At 31.3% G+C, this 20447-nt stretch overlaps 2 protein-coding genes across 3 annotated transcripts; one reads left to right on the plus strand and one right to left on the minus strand.

Annotated features, from left to right (window-relative positions):
* The first annotated feature begins 61 nt into the window (after nucleotides 1-61).
* LOC111035545 (methyltransferase-like protein 16 homolog) lies at nucleotides 62-9066 on the plus strand. Of its 2 annotated transcripts, none has more exons than XM_022317198.1 (7): nucleotides 62-614; nucleotides 752-968; nucleotides 2361-2501; nucleotides 2562-2787; nucleotides 7822-8113; nucleotides 8177-8525; nucleotides 8966-9066. In XM_022317198.1, the coding sequence occupies exons 1-6, from the start codon at nucleotides 510-512 to the stop codon at nucleotides 8522-8524; spliced, it is 1329 nt and encodes a 442-aa protein (XP_022172890.1). In that variant the 5' UTR covers nucleotides 62-509; the 3' UTR covers nucleotide 8525; nucleotides 8966-9066. The 2 variants fall into 2 exon arrangements, with proteins under 2 accessions (XP_022172890.1, XP_022172892.1); XM_022317200.1 differs by having other exon boundaries at nucleotides 510-614; nucleotides 8177-8529.
* LOC111035544 (TNF receptor-associated factor 4) lies at nucleotides 8837-19701 on the minus strand. The gene is made up of 7 exons (XM_022317197.1): nucleotides 19254-19701; nucleotides 10755-10856; nucleotides 10363-10617; nucleotides 10072-10299; nucleotides 9866-10010; nucleotides 9518-9792; nucleotides 8837-9082 (listed from the first exon to the last, which is right to left on the minus strand). The coding sequence occupies exons 1-7, from the start codon at nucleotides 19425-19427 to the stop codon at nucleotides 8882-8884; spliced, it is 1380 nt and encodes a 459-aa protein (XP_022172889.1). The 5' UTR covers nucleotides 19428-19701; the 3' UTR covers nucleotides 8837-8881.
* Nucleotides 19702-20447: the final 746 nt, after the last annotated feature.

The following is a 20447-nucleotide window of genomic DNA, read 5'->3' on the forward strand; positions in this document are numbered from 1 at the left end:
TATTATAACAATATTTAATATATTTTCATAAATTTCAGAATTTAACTAATAATAATAATAATAGAGTCTCCGAATTTTTTTTCTGACAACAATAATATTCAATTTCAAAAAATCGCATTTATAACAGACGCATCACGCATGCGCAGCACGGTTATACACACAAACGTAAATATTTACACACCAACTCGTGCGTGCGAGTTCGTCATTATATTTTAGTATCATAGGTATTATTATATTTTGGGCGTCTAATGACTAATGTCAACAGTCGATAATATCGGATTCGACCGTTTCTTGAGCTCACCCGCGATTTGATTTATTTTTGTTAATAATTATTGTTATCGTCGTAGAAATTATTTATCATTCAATATTGACTGTCGTCTGTCGCGACCACGACGAGAGACGCTACACTCTCGTTGATCGATTGTAATAATATATTATTTTTTTTTTCAACTATTCCTATCGCCGCTTGCTCGCGGACTTACCACCACCGGCCATATCGTGTGTCGACAATGCCTAACAACCAGTTCATGCATCCGAGAAATATTTACCGGAAACCACCTGCTTTTAAGGAGCTGGCTGTAAAGTATCCGGAGTTCAATAAATATGCGTCAGTTGTAAGTACACCTAGGTTGTCAGTTTTTTTTTCAAAATTCTGACAAGCAATGAATTTTTAACAGTTAATGTTATTTTCCTTTTTGATTTCTGTAATTTGGTATTATACTGTTGTCTGACGACGATTCGTTTTGCTCAGGGTTTGAATGGCAAAATCTTCTTTGACTTCAAAAATCAGGATGGCCTCAGATTATTGACCACTATACTGTTGAAGAAAGACTTTGATTTAGACGTGGATTTGCCAGTCGGGAGACTGATACCCACTATTCCGTTACGACTTAACTATTTACTGTGGATTGAGGATCTGTTCAACCTGAATTATGACAATACGAAGAAAATCAAAGGAATCGATATAGGTACGTATAAAGAATATTAAGGTTAATTCACTTAATAATGTATCATAAGAGTTAACACTGTAATAAGCACATTTGCACATGTGAAAAAATAAAAATTTAAATTCTATCTAATGATAGGTATGAATAATGTTTTCAAATTTAATTTTAAATTATGGTAAATTTATTGTGTTTCTCTATGTTTCAACAATTTGCAATATTCACAATTAGTAAGAATCTCGTAAATTATAATTTGCTTATCTTATAATAATTATTTGTTTGTATTTTTCAAATGTATTAGGAAAATGGTAATCTATCTCTACAAAAAAATCAGTATTTGACAATAATATTGATCTTATTTTATTTTTAAAGCCACTTAAAGACTAATTACCATAGTTATTGAAATTTTCACCAACCTTTTTATACATAACATCAAAATATTTTTATGCTTTTTGAGCTATACATATGCATACATATTACATAGTACCTATAATAGATAGGATATTTGATTTTTTCTAAAAATATTAATAAAATTATGCTCATTTAAAATCCTTGAAAATTCAATAGAAAATCTCTCATAAGTTATTCATGTAACAATTAAAAAATCTTGGCAATACCAAGTCTTTATAATAATATATAAGTGTTTGAAGTTCAAATTTTGACAAAATCAAAAAAATGTTTGAATTATAACGTTAAAAATTCCCCCCCAAAAATTTTTTTTCATACTTACGATTCGAAAATGAATACAAGATTCTTTATTAGTTGTTAAGACTGAATTTTAAAAAAAAAGTGGAGCGTAATTGCACAAATATTTGTTATGAGTATTTGTAATTTAAATTTAAACAAAATAGTATATTCAACCTTAAAATTACAATTTTCTTTTATTCTTGTACTTTAAAAATGAATGACTTATTTATAGTGCACGATACAGGCACAAGGTTCGTAATAAATAGTTCATACTGGAATCAAAAAATTTGCATATTAAATTTTTATTTAGTCATTCAAAGTTAAATTTTGGACAAAATTTTGTATTTAAACAAAAAATAACGATTGTATTTATTTTGTAGTATTTCAAAAATATTTTGCTTGGAGATTTGAAACTTTTACATAATGTACCTATTATTACATTTTATATTCACAATGACTTCATCAAAATATGAAGATTAATTCTATATTACTGCCTTATAATTGAATATTTATACCGTATTACTTTAATTATTAATTGCAATATGTTTATAAGATAATAGGTCGACACTTTGACAGACTGTTTCGTTGAAAATCGTATTTCTAATTAAGCATAGTATATTATATACTATGTGCAAACTGCTAATATAAACTTTACCTATTTTAAGTTCTTAATTTTTTATATTAGTACGCTTGGTGGTTGATAATTAAAATAAAACTAATTTTTTTCAGGCACAGGGTCATCGTGTATTTATCCATTATTAGCAGCTAAACAATTTCAGTGGTCTATGGTCGGTACTGATATCAATAAAGAAGCTATTAAAAATGCTATTAAAAATGTAGAAAAAAATAATTTACAAAATTTAATTCAAGGTAATTTACAAGAGTAATGAAGTATTGTGAAATGTCTTAATTCAATTTTTCTGTTTGTAGTTCTGGAAGTATCAGAATGGGAAAGATTATTGCCTGTAGCAGTAGATGAACATTATGACTTTTGTATGTGTAACCCGCCCTTTCATAGTTTTTCAAATCTAAATTCATCTGACGATGAGGCAGATAATGCAACTGGGGCTACTTCTGAAATGTATACAATGGGTGGAGAAGTTGATTTTGTTAAAAAGATGATCAAGGAGAGTGAAATATTACAGAATTCGATAAGGTAACAATAACATTGTATTATTTATATATTGTATTACGATTAGTTTACTAATTAGAAATTTGTAGTGTTGGCCAGCAATATATTTTTAATTATATTGTATTTATTTTTCTAATATCGTATCGCGATTTCGGAAAAATACCGATATCGATTTAAATTTTTACACAATTACAACAAGTTACATTTTATATAATTTAGTTTATTGTACTTAGCTCTGTCACGTGTCACATGTAAATAAAATCTATTTGTGCTGGCCCTAGAAGCGAGACACTTAAAGTGTTGTATCCAGAAATATTTAATGCTTAAGATAAATTAATATGATTGACAAAAAAATAAAAATCATGCATCAAAACGAAACAAATATATTCCACACGTATATATAAAATTGTACTAAAAAAATTAAATCAAATTAAAAATCTGATATAATTCTTATCAAACTTTTCACATATTTCTAAACATATATAAATGTAATTAAATCGAGCAATAGCAAAGCATTGCCGGGTCAGCAAGTATAATTATAAAATTATTAATTAATAACAAAATAGAATCATTACGAGGTCTTACTCTGAGTTAACCGACATTGAATTTAGATTAAATTGTTTAGTGTGTTGAACTATTTCTTTGTAATATATCGCAATATGCTATAATTTATTATAGATAAAAGTTATAAAAGTGAATATCCGTCAACTTTATTGTTTCGAACCGATATCGCAATATTTTCGATAATTATTTTTAGATAACGATATCGAAATTATTCAGAAAATACCCACGATATCGATATTATATCGTTGGCTAACACTAGAAATTAGTACTCGATTAGACTACTTAGACTACTTGGAAATCTGTTTAGTGTAAAAATATTCTTATTGATTAATAATTATTACTATATCCATATTATTGTTTGTTTAAAGTTATCAAATAATATAACATATTTTGACAAAATTCTAGTTTAGCTTTTAGGAAAACTTCCAATTTTTAATCCCATGTATTTTTTTCATGAAAAATGTATGATACAATCAATGTTTGTTATTTGTACTCAGTTTTCAATTTTTAACTCTTTAAAGTTTGCATATTTGTTAGGTAGTAGTGTAGAACCTTGTCACAGACTAAGATATATCTTAGTTTTGTGTAGAGTTTTAAATACTTTATATTTTCTATTCCTAAGTTATGTAATCTCTAGTGCCCTAAAAGTTTAACAAACTAGAATTCAATATTCGTACATTTTATGAGGCTCGACTGATTTTTATTTTATTACTTGCTTGGGGTAGTTTTACATAACAAGTCAAGGGATATTTCCCTAAAAAATTGTTCTCTGTCTACAAAACTGCACGTCTGCACTGTATGAATATGATGTAACAACGTAAGCGAAATCTGATAGGAATCATATTCAAATTAATATTATTTTTCTCAAATACTCTTTCTCTTTTTATTTTTAAAACAATTGATTTTTGGGTAATTAAATATCATTGCAATCTTTTGAACGTAGGTCTAGAAGTAAGTATGCCTGACTTATTTCTAAAATTCCCCTAAAAACGGAGAAAAGAAATGTTTGAAAATTAGGTCAAGAGCTACACTAGAATATTGTTCCATGTCAATGCATCCCTAATAAGTGTATAAAGTAATTTTATGTTAAAGTTATAAACTTGACTAATTGAACAGGGATGTCAGCTAAAGTAAAATTTTTAAGATTGTGTTTTGCATGTTATTCATACAAGAAATATACAATATCAATTGGAAAATATGTATAACAATATTGTAAGTTTGGAGAACATGTCATGCACAGTGTTATCCAACTGACATGCCTATTTATTTAGTCATGATAATATACACAAACACAATAGTGTTTGCGAATAATTAATAAAAAACAACAGACACATTTCATAATTATATCATATCGAACATAGCTCATAATGAAATATAATTAAAATTTTTTGTGATTCTTTGTTATCAGACAAATACATTATAACTTACAGTTGGTTTAATTTTTTGAAGAATTCTCTATTCATTTTTAAATTAAATGTATTGTTAACACATGATAGATTATGGAGTTATAAATTGAATAATATCGAGATGTATAAAAATACTAGATATTATCCTACTTGGAAATAATTTTGAAACCGGCCGAAATTCTCTTATCTTAGCACCATACAGTTTCATAACATTGATAAAGATATTATTGTTATCACTTATCACTTATCCTATTAAATAATAAAAATCAGTTCATGATTTTATTGTTTTAATAACTTAACTAACTTAAACCTGAAATTTATATTGTAAACTTTAAACTTATTAAACAGTTATGTAAATTATGTATTAAGTACTTATCTCCTTAATTGAGTACCAATATTTATCATGAGAGTATTACATTCATAAATATATATTTAAATAAATCTATTGGCTAATACATTTTTAAAAAACAATTGCATTATTTAAATAATAAGTTTACATACATTTACTATTTTTTTTAAATACTATAAATGTAATGTTTTTATATTGTGCTAAGTTGTAATGAAGTAAATATTTTTTAACATGCAAGTATAGATAAACAGATAAAAATATTCAAACAATCAACCAAATGTGATATACTTGTAGGTAATAAATATGTATACATAAATTATACAAAATAATTTTGAACAATTAAAACGATATTGATAATCATAGCCATGATCGCTAGTCTAGTAGGTAATTATAAAAATATATAAAATACTAGTGATTCGCCCCAGCATTTAAATTACATGCTGTAAAAGACCATATTGATTTATATTAAATGCACAGTGTATTTAGGGTATTTAATTGGATAAGGATTAATGCTGTATTACTTAAAAATTAATTCTTAATTCTTTCCATAAATTGTTATGGTAATAGTTTGTAAACATTCACCTCTTAGATAAGAGAATTTCTGCCAATTTGTTGGCTTCATATTTTTTACATTGTAGGAATAGGGAGTTTTCTATCTTGTATTTTTATATATCTGTACATAATATTGTTTTATATTAGTTTTTAATCTTAGATATTTATTTTTCATATAACAACTTAAATTTATAGTTTATAATTATTAATTGGAGAAAAATTGAAATTCTTTCTAAGGGTGCAGCTAATCCATATTAAATTATTTCTTTTACAATGACTATTAAAATTTAAAATAATCCATATATATTGGATACATTTTGATTAACTAATTCAATAATGTTAGTTTTTACTATAGATGTGTGTATTCTCAACGTACAGTTTTGCATTAAAATACTCACATTAATTATTATTTGCAAAAACTATAGATTATGACTTAAACCCGTAAGAGTCAAGGTTCTATTAAAAAATCAACAAACATTTTTATTACCATTATAGATGCGAGATGCCTATATTTATGTGATATTTTAACATATATTGTAGGAACCCACATCTGTGTTATTTACACCATCTAGTGCTAATTCTAACACTGTTCATTTCTAAAAAAATGTTCCAGAACATTTCAGATTTTAGCAACTTCTGCTTTGTAAGTCAAACCTGCCCATGGCGTTAAATTATAACTAGGGCAAATTTAAACGCCCTTAACCCATACAAATATGCTCTAAGAAATAGCCATAAATGCCCTTAAAAAATAAATTTTACAACAAAAATGACCTTAAAAATGCCATGTATTATTTATTTATACAATTTGGAATTTATAAATAAGATAATTATTATTTTATTAAAAAAAATTGAAATTTGAAAAATTGATGGTGTTACGGCCTTTTGGGGCCTAATCATCCACTCTAAACATACCAAAATATACATGGGAGATTTATGTAAAACTAAAACTCCAAGTAATCATATTTTAGGTACTCGTCCAATATGCTATCTACCACACGTTTGATGGTTTAGTGTATGATATCTACCACAAATATTTTATCTACCATCGACTTAGTTGATCTTCATCTTTTCGTAAACACCTCGGCTTGTGTTACCTTTATTTGAAATACCCAATACCAAACAAGTTCTACGATATCGCACAAATTTAAACCATTTTATTTATATTATTATGTATATATATATATTACATTATATTTTATTTATTATTATTTATATATTTTTTTTATTTTTTTTTTTCACTATTGTTACACTTCCCATTTTTATCCATGTATGTAAAAAGGTTATTGTTTTTGCGTATGGAGTAAAATGTTTGGCACCCTTTTTTTGTACATCGATAATAAATTGTTTTCAAAATATTACCTTCCGAATCACGTTTTTGACTATTTTTTAGAACTTTTTTCAACACCACAAATTGTTGGGTTTTTAATTTTTGTAAATGTTTGTTTGATTGGTAATAATTGAGAATGTTTATAAAATGTTCTCACATCTCTTCATTTTGAATTATGTGTTGATATAAATGACACATAGTTGACAAACTCACAATACAACACGACTCATAAACACTCTCTAAACAGGTATAATATAAAGGTATACCTACTAACCTACCTAACCTACTAAATTACGGAAGATAGCATATTGGACAAGTACTTATTTTACTTTAAATTTTGAGCATTGTATTGAAAAATAATATAGTGTTAAATATGATCAAACACCAAAGATATTCTATTATCCAAAAAAATATTTTTCGTCAAAATATGCAAAATTTTTATTTTTAAAGCACTGGGTTCATGAAAGCATTGTCTAAGATCGACCAAAAAAATATGCACTTTGCATTGAAATGCGAGCCCTAATTAAAACATACTTTCCCAATTAAAACAATACGACCTTAATAGAGATGTAAAATAAATAAATAAATGTAAAAAAAAAAATAAACCTAAAATTTGTCATGAGTATATTTTTAAAAGTTTGATCAATATTCAAGAAACAATTCGATTTTGTAAACTTAAGTTTGTTGACCCATTCATAATAAATACGTTACTAAATATTATTTACATTTTTATACTTGTTGTCGTATGTTATGTATATTGATATGGAAATTATTTTACCCTCAATAATTTCCATATTACCTACAAAAGAAACGTATTATGTAAGAATATAATGTAATAACTTTTTGTATTTTTTTATTAGTATTTATACGACAATGGTTGGTTATAAAGCATCATTAGACCCTCTAAAAAATGAACTGAAAGCCATTGGAGCATGCACAATTGCAGAAGCTGGTTTCTATCAAGGTCGGAATGCTCGTTGGGGGATTGCTTGGACGTTTCAGCCAGATATAAAATTGAAGGATTTTTTGCCTAATAAAGAATTTCAAAAAGAGAAGTTGAAGCTTAGACCACCAGTGTCTTTTAAAATTCCAGAATCGTACGACTCTACTACTGCGCTTACCAAATTATCAGAACTTTTAGATAGTCTTAAGGTAAATAACTATTAATAGTATTTATAATATTTATTTTTTAATACTTTTTATTATTTTTTTTAGTTGTCAATCTCAATATTAAAATCAAAAATTGATGAAAGTGTCTTATACCAAGCTGACATTCAAGCATATGAAAATACATGGACTCATCAAAGAAGAAAAAGGCGTATGGAAAAAAGATTAGCTGATTGCAAACGTCAAAAAACTAATGACTGCTGTTTACATGTTGAATCTGATGATGAAAGGGTTGATCATCATTTAGAGGCCTCACTGAAGGCCAAACCATTATTTGCAGCAACACTAGTATTAAGAAAAACAGACAATACTATTTCGATAGACATGTTGCACCTGGACGGCAATAGAGACAATTCACATCAAGTTTTTCAGTTCCTTAAGAATAGATTTATATAATGTAGGTTTGTTTATAATTTATTTAAAACACTTAATTACATAATACTTAAAATTAAATAGGTTTAATGTGAATAACAAAATAGTATAGTGTATAATATAGTAATTATGAGATAATATAATATAAAATTAATTTGGTATACCTAGTATTCTTTAAGGAAAAAAAATGAATAAATAAAATTAAAATGAAGTTTATCAATTGACTCAACCAGTATAAGAATTAACACAAACAAACAGTCACATTTTGTACATCTCCAATTGTTATAAAAAGACATTAAAAAAAAAAATTAAATATGAACACTTATTTTCATATACATTTTACGAGATCATACTAATATACATTATAAACTGAAAATATTTTTAAACTGCTACTATTTTGCTTGGATCTACTTTTATGCGTAGAAATATTGTATCATCTTTAATGAACTGTCTTTTTTTTAATAGGGTTTCGTGTGACACAAATTTAGGAAAACCAAATCCAAGACTATCCGGCTGCGTGCTTGGTCGTTGAAAATTCTCCCAAGATGGGTCAGGCACAAAACTCTCAACTATGTTGCATGGCTATAAAATGACAAAGGTAGTTAAAATATTAGTAATTTATAATGTATTTTACATTTGTACATAACCACTAGAATAATATATTTGCACATTACAATGCAAATTCAAATTGGCTTATTAATGTTTTTTTTTTTTTTAATTTATATATATATTTATAATGATATATAATATTGTAAAAGTTATTGTTATTTTTGACTGAAAATTATATTTATATAAATTATAAAAATGTTATCGAAATTTATATGGGGTATTTTGTAAATTACATTTGATGTCCTATTTTTAACTAAAACATATTTAAATCATATTATAGGTACATTTTGGTTATCACTATTATATTTATGCAATTTATACTTAGTACATTCAACCCTAATGTGCAAATATATATTTCATAATAGGTTAGATTCATAAATGTAAACACAATACTTTTCAATTACACACCTTTTCACTTTGGTCAAATAATGTGAATGCCACAGAATGTGAAAATGACCATTTCAGTAAAGCATCAAATTCACCTGGCAGTATTTTTATATAAACAGATACATGTGTGTTTTCACCAGATCCGTTGCCGTTCAAAAACACCGATGCTTGCAACTTGTACCCAAATTGGCTGGTGTAGAACGGCGAACTGATGAGTTCTAGACCATCACCACATACTTTGTGACGACCCTCTTCAAGTTTTTCCAGTACATCGCTGATTTTCCAAATCAGCGTACCTTTAAGTAATTAGATCTTTGTAAGCAATTGGTATTTAAATTTAATATACTGTTTAAAAAAAATGTTAAGTACCTGACTGATTAACAGCTAAGTTATTTATTACTTTTTTCATGGATACAATTTGTTGTTGTTGCTTAGTTACCATTGAACACATTAATGTTAAATGTTGTTGGCTTGCTTCGTCCATGTGTGTGTCCATTTGCTTTCCTCTTAAACTCTACAGTTGAAAATATGAAAGTTAGTTAAAAGGTACTTAGTTAATACCTACAACATATTACCTTGAATCGACAACCAACATCTTTGAAGCTACAAGATATTAACATTGAATGACATGCGTGCTTAATGTGATGTTCTAAATCTTCACGTGCCACAGTGACAATTTCACATCGATTTGGACAAGTTAGAGGGAAACGTGGGCATGATGTTGTGTGTGAGTTAATAGTATCAGCCACAAATTGTCGTCCGCAATGACGACATGGTACTAATCTTTTTGAACATTCTGTGACCTGATTAAAAATTGTATATTTATAGTTAACCATTCAAAATGTTATAATTTTAAAATTGTCTACCTTATGTTTGGCCAACATTCGTCTTGGAATTTTTACACCACATTTAGCTTCACAATGGATTGGCTCCACTGGACATGTTCTACTATGTTCTTCACCAGCTGCCTCTCCTTTCATTTCACCATTACAGTATTCACACTTGATGACACGTTCAATACATGTGTATCTCACATGATCATCCATTAAAATCCTGGCTATTTGAGCTCCACAGTGGTTTGTGCAAGGCAACGCATCATATTTACATGTTTGCAAATGTCCCTGTTGATATTATAATGTTAATATTTTGACTTGTTAAAATAAAATCTTTCCAAAGAAAAAGAAAATTCAATATCTTTTTATTTATTAACCTTTCCTAGTCATAATAGCTGAATAATAACATTATATTGAGTACTTACTTTTAGACGCCTCAATTGATCACTCCATTTACAACCTTCTTTGTGGTGAATGCAATAGACAACAGATCCCATTATATCCTTGTCTTTTTCACAATCAGAGACCTGAAACATAACATTTATTATTTTTAATTAAGCAAAATGACAAAAATAAATTCAATATGATGTTGAAGACATTCTATTACGATTAAATCTGAAAGTGTTGAAATATTGTGAATAAAGCTAATTCAACGGAACTAAAAAGTTTTTTAAAAGGTTAAATAATTTTTGTGTAAGACTCAAAAATATACAAAATAGAAAGCTAACATTGTAATAATTTAAGGATGACTTAATTTTTAAGAATGTAAAAGTAAAATACTAAAATTTTAAATTTTACAGTTGAGATCAACAATAGACAATTTATTTATTATTGTTCATCATAATAATATGCATATAAAACTTATAATTTAAGGTATTATACAATTTAAGATGCGATGATTGGTAAGTTGCTTCATCGTCAGTCTCTCTTGAATTAGTTCCAATAGCATAACAATTCGTAGAATATTGTTGTATTTAATGATTGAAACCATAAATAAACGGTGCTTATACACATTAAAAGGTTATGCTTCCCACACAAATCCAATGGGTTTATTAAATCATTGTAATATGTCCGCTCACTATCATTAAATTTGTGAGAAGTGAATATTTACAAAATAGGTTTAACTCGAAAACATCTGCCTAACCTCTGCATGTCTTATATAATGTATATCATATTTGATTATTAAACAACAAAAGAACAAAATACTGTACTCGTATTATATTATTTCAAATCTGCAATTAATTTAAATGTGTCGTTACATTATCTTTTGTAAAAATTAAAAATATATGCCGCAATGTGCAACCAAATACCTAATACGGGGCAATTCAACGTGTTTAAGGTCTTAAGAACAATTGTGTACACTTATATAGGTTTTACAATAGGTTGGAAATTATATCGTTCTCCATGTGTTCTGTAGTGTAGGTACCTATTGTGTGTAATATCTCAAATAATTGGGATCAGTCGACGTATTCTCTTTCACAGTCGGGTTTTAAAAAAGATACGTAAACTGAACATGTGTCTATCGCCCGTGCATTGTTGGTTCATACGACCGATAAAAATTAATTTTTTCGTATGAGAATTAAATAAGTACGGATCTAAAGAAGCAATCTATTTTCAAAAAAAAAAAATCTAGTGGAAAAACGTTTTACAATACGTACAACAATACTGTCGAGTGTAAGTAGGCAGGTATCTAATTATAAGACTTCGTTTATGGTCGAGTGACGACCATAGGGAAAGAAACCGCAGAAATCGATTAAACTGTTTAATACTGGATACGACGGGTACATCTCGAGTTAGTTCTAGTTCTCATGGTGTAGTGATTGAATTACTCTGAGCCTCCGACTGGTAAACATCGGGCAGCTTCTGGTATAATGTATTCCTCTACAATGTTATTCGTAAATGATTTTTTTCTACATTACACTTTCCACCACAGGCACCACTAAGGTGGGTGCCTACGCACATTGTACCTGGTTGTTAAACTCGTCGTGACTCTCAAATCCGTACGAAATTATGTGACAATATTACTGTTTTACTGGTTCAAGCGGGGTTTGACAACGATATTTGTCTACGAGGTTTTTTTCCTCCAGAATTTGTACCCATATTGTTAGGCACTTATCTACCTATTTCAAAATGCACAGCGAACATTGAAATATTAAAGACCGTATGGGGGTCAGCCGCCTAATATTCCACTCAATTAATGTAAAATTCGACCAGTCTATTATTAATACGCGCACGTTGTATAAAATCGATACCATACACAGTGCCCTGCGGTGCATAATGACTTAATGTTATTTTTTAACGTCCCGTCAAGGAACAGCGAGCACCAAGAAGATAAACTAAACCAGGTGTGATTCCTATTGCTCGCGTACACCTACTGCCACAAAAATAATATAATAATGAAAGGCGTTTCGAGCCAAAGGATATACGCTTGGTGAAGTTTAAGGGAGGCCCGTAGTTCTGGTCAAATCATCATTATATAGGTATTTTATACGAGAAGTTACGGTTGCTGAAACACGCACCTGCTCCTCCACGTGGACCTCCTGCGGGCTGGCGGGTTCAAAACTGTTCGGTAGACTAAGTGTGATTGTGTATGCATTTTATACAATATTATTCTTGGAGAACTGGCCGAGTCCGAGCAATAATTGTCAAGACTTCAAGACTGGTAATCGGTCGAAAAGTCCATTTCGAGAAAAGTTGAACAAAAAGTCCGAAAATATAAAATATTCTGTTCGATTTTTATCTATAATTACATGCAATTACTAATGAATGTAATTAATAGGAGCTGAATACCAACTTACCACCTAACTACCAATAGTACGAAACATTACTAAACGAAAAACACGAAACGCGAAACATGCATATAGTGTGGGGCGACCTTAGCAAAAATACAAGGAAAATCCACTATGGTTGAGTAAGTATGGGTACCTATGTAATATAGTAAATATATCTATCTGGTGATTATCATCGCATAGGCATAAAACCGTTTAAGAAAACGTATTTGATATTGAATGTATGTATTGACTATTTTTCAAAACGTGTTTGTATTGAATTATTTTTAATTATTATTATACTGTTGTAGTCATCGATATTTCTATTTTTATTTAAATTCGTGTATGGAACTACGATTTTAATAATAATTTTTAATATTTTCGGACTTATTGTCCAACAATAAAAAAATGAATCTGTTCTATTTGTCCAAATTTTTTCAAAATGGACTTTTCGACCTGGATTCATCAAAACTATACTTTTAAGTTTTAAGTCTAACCTCTACAAAAGTCGCTCTCCATAAACTCAGGGTGTCACAATCAAGGTATCTTCACTGAAAAACTCAATAGCTGGTACTCGATATATTTTAATTTCAGCGGCAGTTGTAATTTATAATGTACCTACCAAGTCTTGTTAATGTTGTTGTTGTTTTTTTTTTAAATCGATTTAAAACTATGGCAGTGTAGGTACTTGGGTTTAATGTTGAAGACATTTACACGATAGGAACATATTATTATAGCTGGGTATTTATTGTTCCCGATGTTGAGAGCGTTACTATTGTACGAATACGATTCAAGGAGATCATTAGTCACCCGGCAATAGAACAGAGGTATTTTGACAGCCCCAAAACATTCCTATGACAAACGTATCGAATTTTCCTTTTGAGAAATAAGAATATAGTTGCATAACTTATTTTTGAAAAATATGCTTAACAAACTATGTATCTGACCTCCCGATAACATTCGAGTCACACACTCACACAATATACACACAAATACAATTATATATTATGAATTATTTAGTTCAGAATAAATACATCCGAACAGATGTCCGTTTAGGAATGTCTGTGTGCCCGGCCGAATAGGGTCATATTATTTTTCCCCCCACACATATGCGTTGGGTCTGTGACAGATGATTTCGAATCGTGATTAAGTGAATCCTCCCTTAGTCGGGGTCACGTTCGGCTTGTTCCATTTTCCTGCCGGTTTCGGATTACGAGAAAAATAAAGGACTATACAAAATATTCTTCACGTGTAATGTATAACTCATTCATCAAATAATATTGTTAACGAATAACAATGACGCAATAGAAGTTTGACAAATATTTTCTTATTTTTATGAATACGTTTAAAAATATATCAAATGATCTAAGAACTTTGGTTGCATTTACATATATAATATTAGGTACCACTTACTATGAATATTATTTTAAATATCAATAGATCTTTATATCATCTGAATAATTAATTTTCCTCTACCGTTGAAAATATCAAAATATAATGGTCGTTCGATCTGCCTTAAGAATTCTGAAATTATTCTAATTTACATTTTTTTTCATCAATACACAAAATATTCATGTTTATTGTTGTCAGTTTTCTATACTTATTAGGTACAATAGTATATCAATACAATAACAGTATCGCTATAACTAAACTATCATATGTAGCCAGTGTAATTTGGCGTGTCAAGGACATAAAACATTATTATTTAATTAAAAATACCTATAAAAATAATGCACCAATTAATCTTTACAATTGCATAGGTTCGGCGTCTGTGCGTACGAGTTCCGATCGGACAATGGGTACCTAACCAAAATGATTGCCAAACATAAGCTGTTTAATTATTTTTTAATTCATCTCTGTTGGTAAACAATTCCCTTTCGGACCCCATCCGTTACAGTTAACGCAATAATTAAGTAAGGTGTATAACGTACATAATAATATTATATTAATACGATCGTTACAGTCGGCCACATGCTAGCGATGGTTTTATATTATTACTTAGGTACGTGCAAATTAACCTACATCGCAAACGATGCGTTGTTTTTGGATTTTCGTTATTGTTTCAATCAAAACCGCATAATACGGGTAGATACCCAACATCGGGTTCATAATTATAGGCAATATATATATATATATTATGGTACCCGCGGCGTGTGTTTTTGTGCGTTTAATTATTATATTTTTGTACCCTATATTATATTTATACACAGAATCGTCAGAATCGAATATAACGAATCACCCACACCGTCAGACGGACGGCGGCGGCGAGGCGATCACACCGCCGCAACACGTGTGTGTGTGTGTGTAATTACTTTCGAATTAATAGGTCGCCGTTAAAATTGCATAAGGATTATTATTTTTATTTTTTTTCCATTTGCGCAGGAGAAATGGAACACAATAAACGCGAAGACGAATATAATAATAATAATAACATAATATTATTGTGACGGGACAGCGGCAACCGGTTGGTTATGCGTGCAAGCGAGTCTGCGATAATACATAACAGCCGGTAACATAATAATATCGTATATTTATTTATAATTTATAATATTGTACTATCTCTTGTTTTCGACGAGGTACAGCAAATGCCAAAACACCCGTTGGCCGTATAGGACTATATAATTACACTCCGCGAGATTGTCGTACAATAATGCACTCTGCGAATGGCGCTTAATGAGTCGTCGTTATATTGTATAGGCATAAACTATATGAATCCATTTCTTCGCGGTGTCCGTCCTGTAATAATTGCAGCAATCGTTACGATATTACTGCGCGATACCTATTATAGCAACCGGTGGGGGCTTAGGGTGAAAATCATTACCGGACATCCGGTGAGTGGACGAAAAGAACGAGCGCTCGACCCCTTAATAGGGTTTTTTTTGTTTTAATACTAACCCGTACACACTCGACCTATTCGCCGGTATTTAATTTCGAAGCCGGCGATCCGATCCGATACAGGTATAATATGTTATATTTAAATTATATTCTTACAGCCGCGGGTACGAGCCAAAGCCATAGGAGTTGTAGGTCGGGACATCACTGCATTTGCGACGGTTCCTCTATTCGTGACTCTCCAGACGGAAACTAATAGTTTACACCACCTGTTGCGGCCGTGTGGTGACCGGCGCTGCGCGCGTGTCTCGCATAGGAAATCCATACGATTATTATTATTATGATTACAACGTGAGACGAGAATTTAATATGAATGTATAGTACGCGTGTATATAAAATATAATATGATAATAATGTACAACAGGCATCGCCAGCAGAGACAAGGACGACGACGGTGTACGAAATTCGGTCGGAAGTCACAATCAGATGGGTTGGTCTTTTTTGTCTCAACGCGTATATTATGATATTAAAATACACCTACTCATATAGAACGAATCGGGTAGGCATCATTGGATAGACAACGATCGACGTCTACGGGTTATACTTGTCCAGACAGGTCCAATACACTGAACTATAAATATACCTACCCGTGTAGAGGACGCATATCCCTCGTTTTTACCCCTATCTGTACATTGATGGGACCCGCGGATTAACAAAGATAAAATGTCAAAAAATGTTTATCAAGCATTAAAAATAAAATACTTGTGTTGAAGATTCCAAAAATTACCGAGAACTATCGAATTTTTTGTTTAATTCATAAAAATAAATAAGAGATTGGAATAAATACAGATTGGTGTTGGTTCAGTCTCATCATACTATAAGTGACGACACATCACGTGATTATTAAATGTTCAAACTAATAAACTATGTCAGGCAACAACAAAAAAGGTGACTTTTTATCATTTTTTTTCATACATCTAATGACATAATATTATGATATTTTGTATCTACCCACGTAATTAATCGATACGGTGACATAACTGATATTATAAAATTATTATTAACTGCTGTACACCAATGCGGCAAATATGAGAATGACGTTCAAGCAGGGATAATAACTACGCAGGAATGCAGTTTTTACATTTCCATTGATGGGGGGAGGGGGGAAAACCAAGTATCAGCCCCTGGGCACCCCCCGCAGATAGGTCTTGCGTTTAAAATGCAAATAAGACAACTTATGTAGTCGTGTAAAAACAGTGCAACGGGTTGTCGTTGTGGTCGTCGTTGCCTTATTGGGTGGGTGGGTCGTCGTCGTTCTTCGATCGAAATGTTTATAATGTGTGAGAAATTCGAATCGGGTGGGCGGCAGTGGGAAACTAACGCGTTTCGACGATCGAAAAAGTGTTTTCGAACAACTTCGCGTAACGCCCGAATGTAAACAATTATTATGCAACGGCGAACGGTCGAACTGGCGAAATGGTAGGTAAAGTCGTCCTGTAGCTATTATACAATATTATGATAATAATGTACCTATAGGCAGGTAATAGGTTACGGTAAGCGGGCCAACGGTTATTTATTTATTTTTTTAAAATCATTTCTTACATTACTGCGGACGATGATAGCTCGCTATCCATTTGCCACCAGAAATGCCTCTCCGCTGTTTATAAATCGTAATTTATTACTTACATAATATATATGTGTAGTTCCAAAACGACACGGTCGAGGGTCGACAATTGTATGGTAATGTTTCGACGGACAATAATATAATAATTATTATCGTCGTCTTGTAGGCTGTACAGCGTTTGGTATAATAATATATTACACACAATACACATGTTATATACCGGGTAACCGTTATTATTACGAAACTCGAACTTTTATTATGGTTGTTATTATTTACACTATTCGATACTTTTTTGGTACGTTTTCGTTGGCCCACAACGCCGTGTTTGTTCAAAACCGTATACGGAATAATATAACTTCTATTGTTGTGCTAATACGGTTTTACGCGAATATTACGATTAAATAAAATATAAAAATATGTACTAAGCAATTTACGATTGCATTACTACGCAATGGATTTTTCAAACCAGTCCCCCGAGAGACCTTTACGCCGGGTTATATAATATGCTTAAACAGCGATATGATATTGGGATTTGAGATTGTTTGTCTCTCCCAGACCTATTATATTGTTAATAAACATCTCGTCCGGATGACCGGATGTCCGTCCGGATGTTAGATTTTGTCTGCAACGGTCTGTTCAAAATATTACGCAATCATCGTTTAACACGAACGACGACGACGACAATATCCGTACAAGACTGATGACAAAACGTATTTCTATACTAAACTTATTCGGTTCATATTCTTCAAATTATTTATTTTACCAACTCCTACGCTTTTTATGCATATATTCACTATACACACATTTACTCTTTGACCGAATCTTGCACACGTACAATATACATGCACACAGACTACACAGAATTCACAACACACAGACCTTCGAAAACTTATCAAACCTCTGCACCTCTCACAGCATAACAAACACTTGAAAAAAAAAAAAAATTATCATATAATAGACTGTGCCTATCTGTTTTCATTGTATATAATATAATATTCTGGGTTAATTCATTTTAATAATAACAATTATTAGGTACACTATACCTACAAAGTAACGTCCACAAATCACGATAAAATATATTATTATGATTTACAAGACTATATTGTACCTATTTACCTTTAGGCTTCGATAGTCTTACCCCTCGAATACACGTGTGAATTTATATCAAACATTAGATTATTACGGTATTAGTGTATTACTAGAAAAAAAACGTCTTGTGATTTCCTAATTGCGCAAAAAAATCAAAAAATGTATTCTTATAATCACTTAAAAATTTTTTTTTCTCAGCGAATTACGGAATCACGTAATATTTTACAGTGGACAATATTGCCTGTATTAATGCAGATACGGAAACGATTACCACCCGGTAGCTATTATATAACGATAAAAATTAATATAAATGCGGACTGCGGTTTTGTCGTAAATTCCAATCGGCACGTATAAAGTTTAAAAAAACGACGAATGAATAATGAAAAAACGATTGGTAAGTACCTCCCGGTGCATTTTCCTATTAAATTTTTGAATAAATAATTAATCAGTAGTACCTTAATTACCTTAAGATTTAACGTCAGACGAATTTTTTAACGATATCGAGGAGATGGTCAGAATTTTTTTGGGGGTAGGTGGGAAGGGTTGAAAATTATTTTTTGAGAAATTCTACCGGAAAATAAATTTTTTAATGAAAACTGTGGACGACTTACGTCTGGCGTGGACGCGGGAGTGATGTTGTCTTTGGTGGGCGTCGTGGCCGGCGCGAAAATCGTGCACGACGACGTGTTGATGGACGTGGTGATGCTGTGCTTGGACGATTTGTTGGGCGAGTTCCGGGACGGAAAGCTCAACGTCTTCGTCCACAGTGCAAGGCTTCGGCCCATGTCGGAAAACTTGTGGATAATATCGGCGTGCGGTGTAATACGAGACGAACGGCGGCGACGGCGATCGATGTCGCGGGTCGACGGGCAGCGATACTCGGGAGTGTGACAGCGATACGCGGAGTGTAACGCAGCGACGATATGACGGCGAGCGGGAGAGCGGACGAACACGGTGCGTGTTGTGCGTGCGACTAACGTGACGCGACTGAATGGTAAAGACTGAACGGCGAACTGTAGCGATACTGTTGTGCTCTACGTGCTCGTCGTCGTCGCGGCGGCGGCGGTGGCGGTGCTTGTGCGCGGTACTCCCGCAGACAACAGCTGTGCACCGCTATGGCAGTGGTCCCCCGCCGAGGCCGCGGACGTGCACTGACTTGCAGGCACACGTCACTGCCGTGTTCCAGAATGTTTGTTATTGTTGTATTTAACTTGGCAGATCCGGTAGCGAACACTTACGCGGCGTCGGGGGATGGGTCAAACCCCCCCCTCCGAAATGTTTGAGTTTATTAAAAATAGGCATCATTTTTCTCGAAAACACCCCCCGAAACTTTCTTCTGCATACGTCCTACACTCTAGTCCGATAAAGATGGTTTTAAATTAAATTCAAAAAATAACAATTCAGCTCGTATGAGAATTTGTGCCATTCATTCAAGTTTCTTGTGAAACGTGACAGGCAATATTTTGGAGCAGAGGAAATGATTTTTTAGACTTTGCATTCTGAACGGGTTCAGACATCGATATTGTTTTTAATAATGCAAATCGTTTTTCCATTAAAAATCCATAAAAAATATAATTTTATTTAAATACAAAATAAAAGAATAAAAATAATGTGAAAAAGAAAAAAAGAATAAAGTGGGTGTGAGGAACCCAGTAGACTAATACCTAATACATGATGTAATATCATAATAACCCACCCGTGTCTCGATGACGATGTAGGGATCTTGAAACCTACTATACAGCAGAGCGACTTCCCCGTTTTTTCCCCTTGAGGTTTTCGTGCGAATAACATATAAAATCAAATTC

Source organism: Myzus persicae, unplaced genomic scaffold (assembly GCF_001856785.1).
Source record: "Myzus persicae strain clone G006 unplaced genomic scaffold, MPER_G0061.0, whole genome shotgun sequence".
In the NCBI taxonomy this organism is placed as follows: Eukaryota; Metazoa; Arthropoda; class Insecta; order Hemiptera; family Aphididae; genus Myzus; species Myzus persicae.

Bases quoted from the DNA above. Each gene is read 5' to 3' on its own strand.
- LOC111035545 (XM_022317198.1), top strand. From the start codon at position 510: ATGCCTAACAACCAGTTCATGCATCCGAGAAATATTTACCGGAAACCA. The intron at 615-751 runs GTAAGTACACCT...CGTTTTGCTCAG, and splicing joins TCAATAAATATGCGTCAGTT to GGTTTGAATGGCAAAATCTT. The intron at 969-2,360 runs GTACGTATAAAG...AATTTTTTTCAG, and splicing joins AATCAAAGGAATCGATATAG to GCACAGGGTCATCGTGTATT.
- LOC111035544 (XM_022317197.1), bottom strand. From the start codon at position 19,427: ATGGGCCGAAGCCTTGCACTGTGGACGAAGACGTTGAGCTTTCCGTCC. The intron at 10,011-10,071 runs GTAATATGTTGT...TTTCAACTGTAG, and splicing joins ATGTTGGTTGTCGATTCAAG to AGTTTAAGAGGAAAGCAAAT. The intron at 9,083-9,517 runs GTGTGTAATTGA...GTCATTTTATAG, and splicing joins TATTTGACCAAAGTGAAAAG to CCATGCAACATAGTTGAGAG.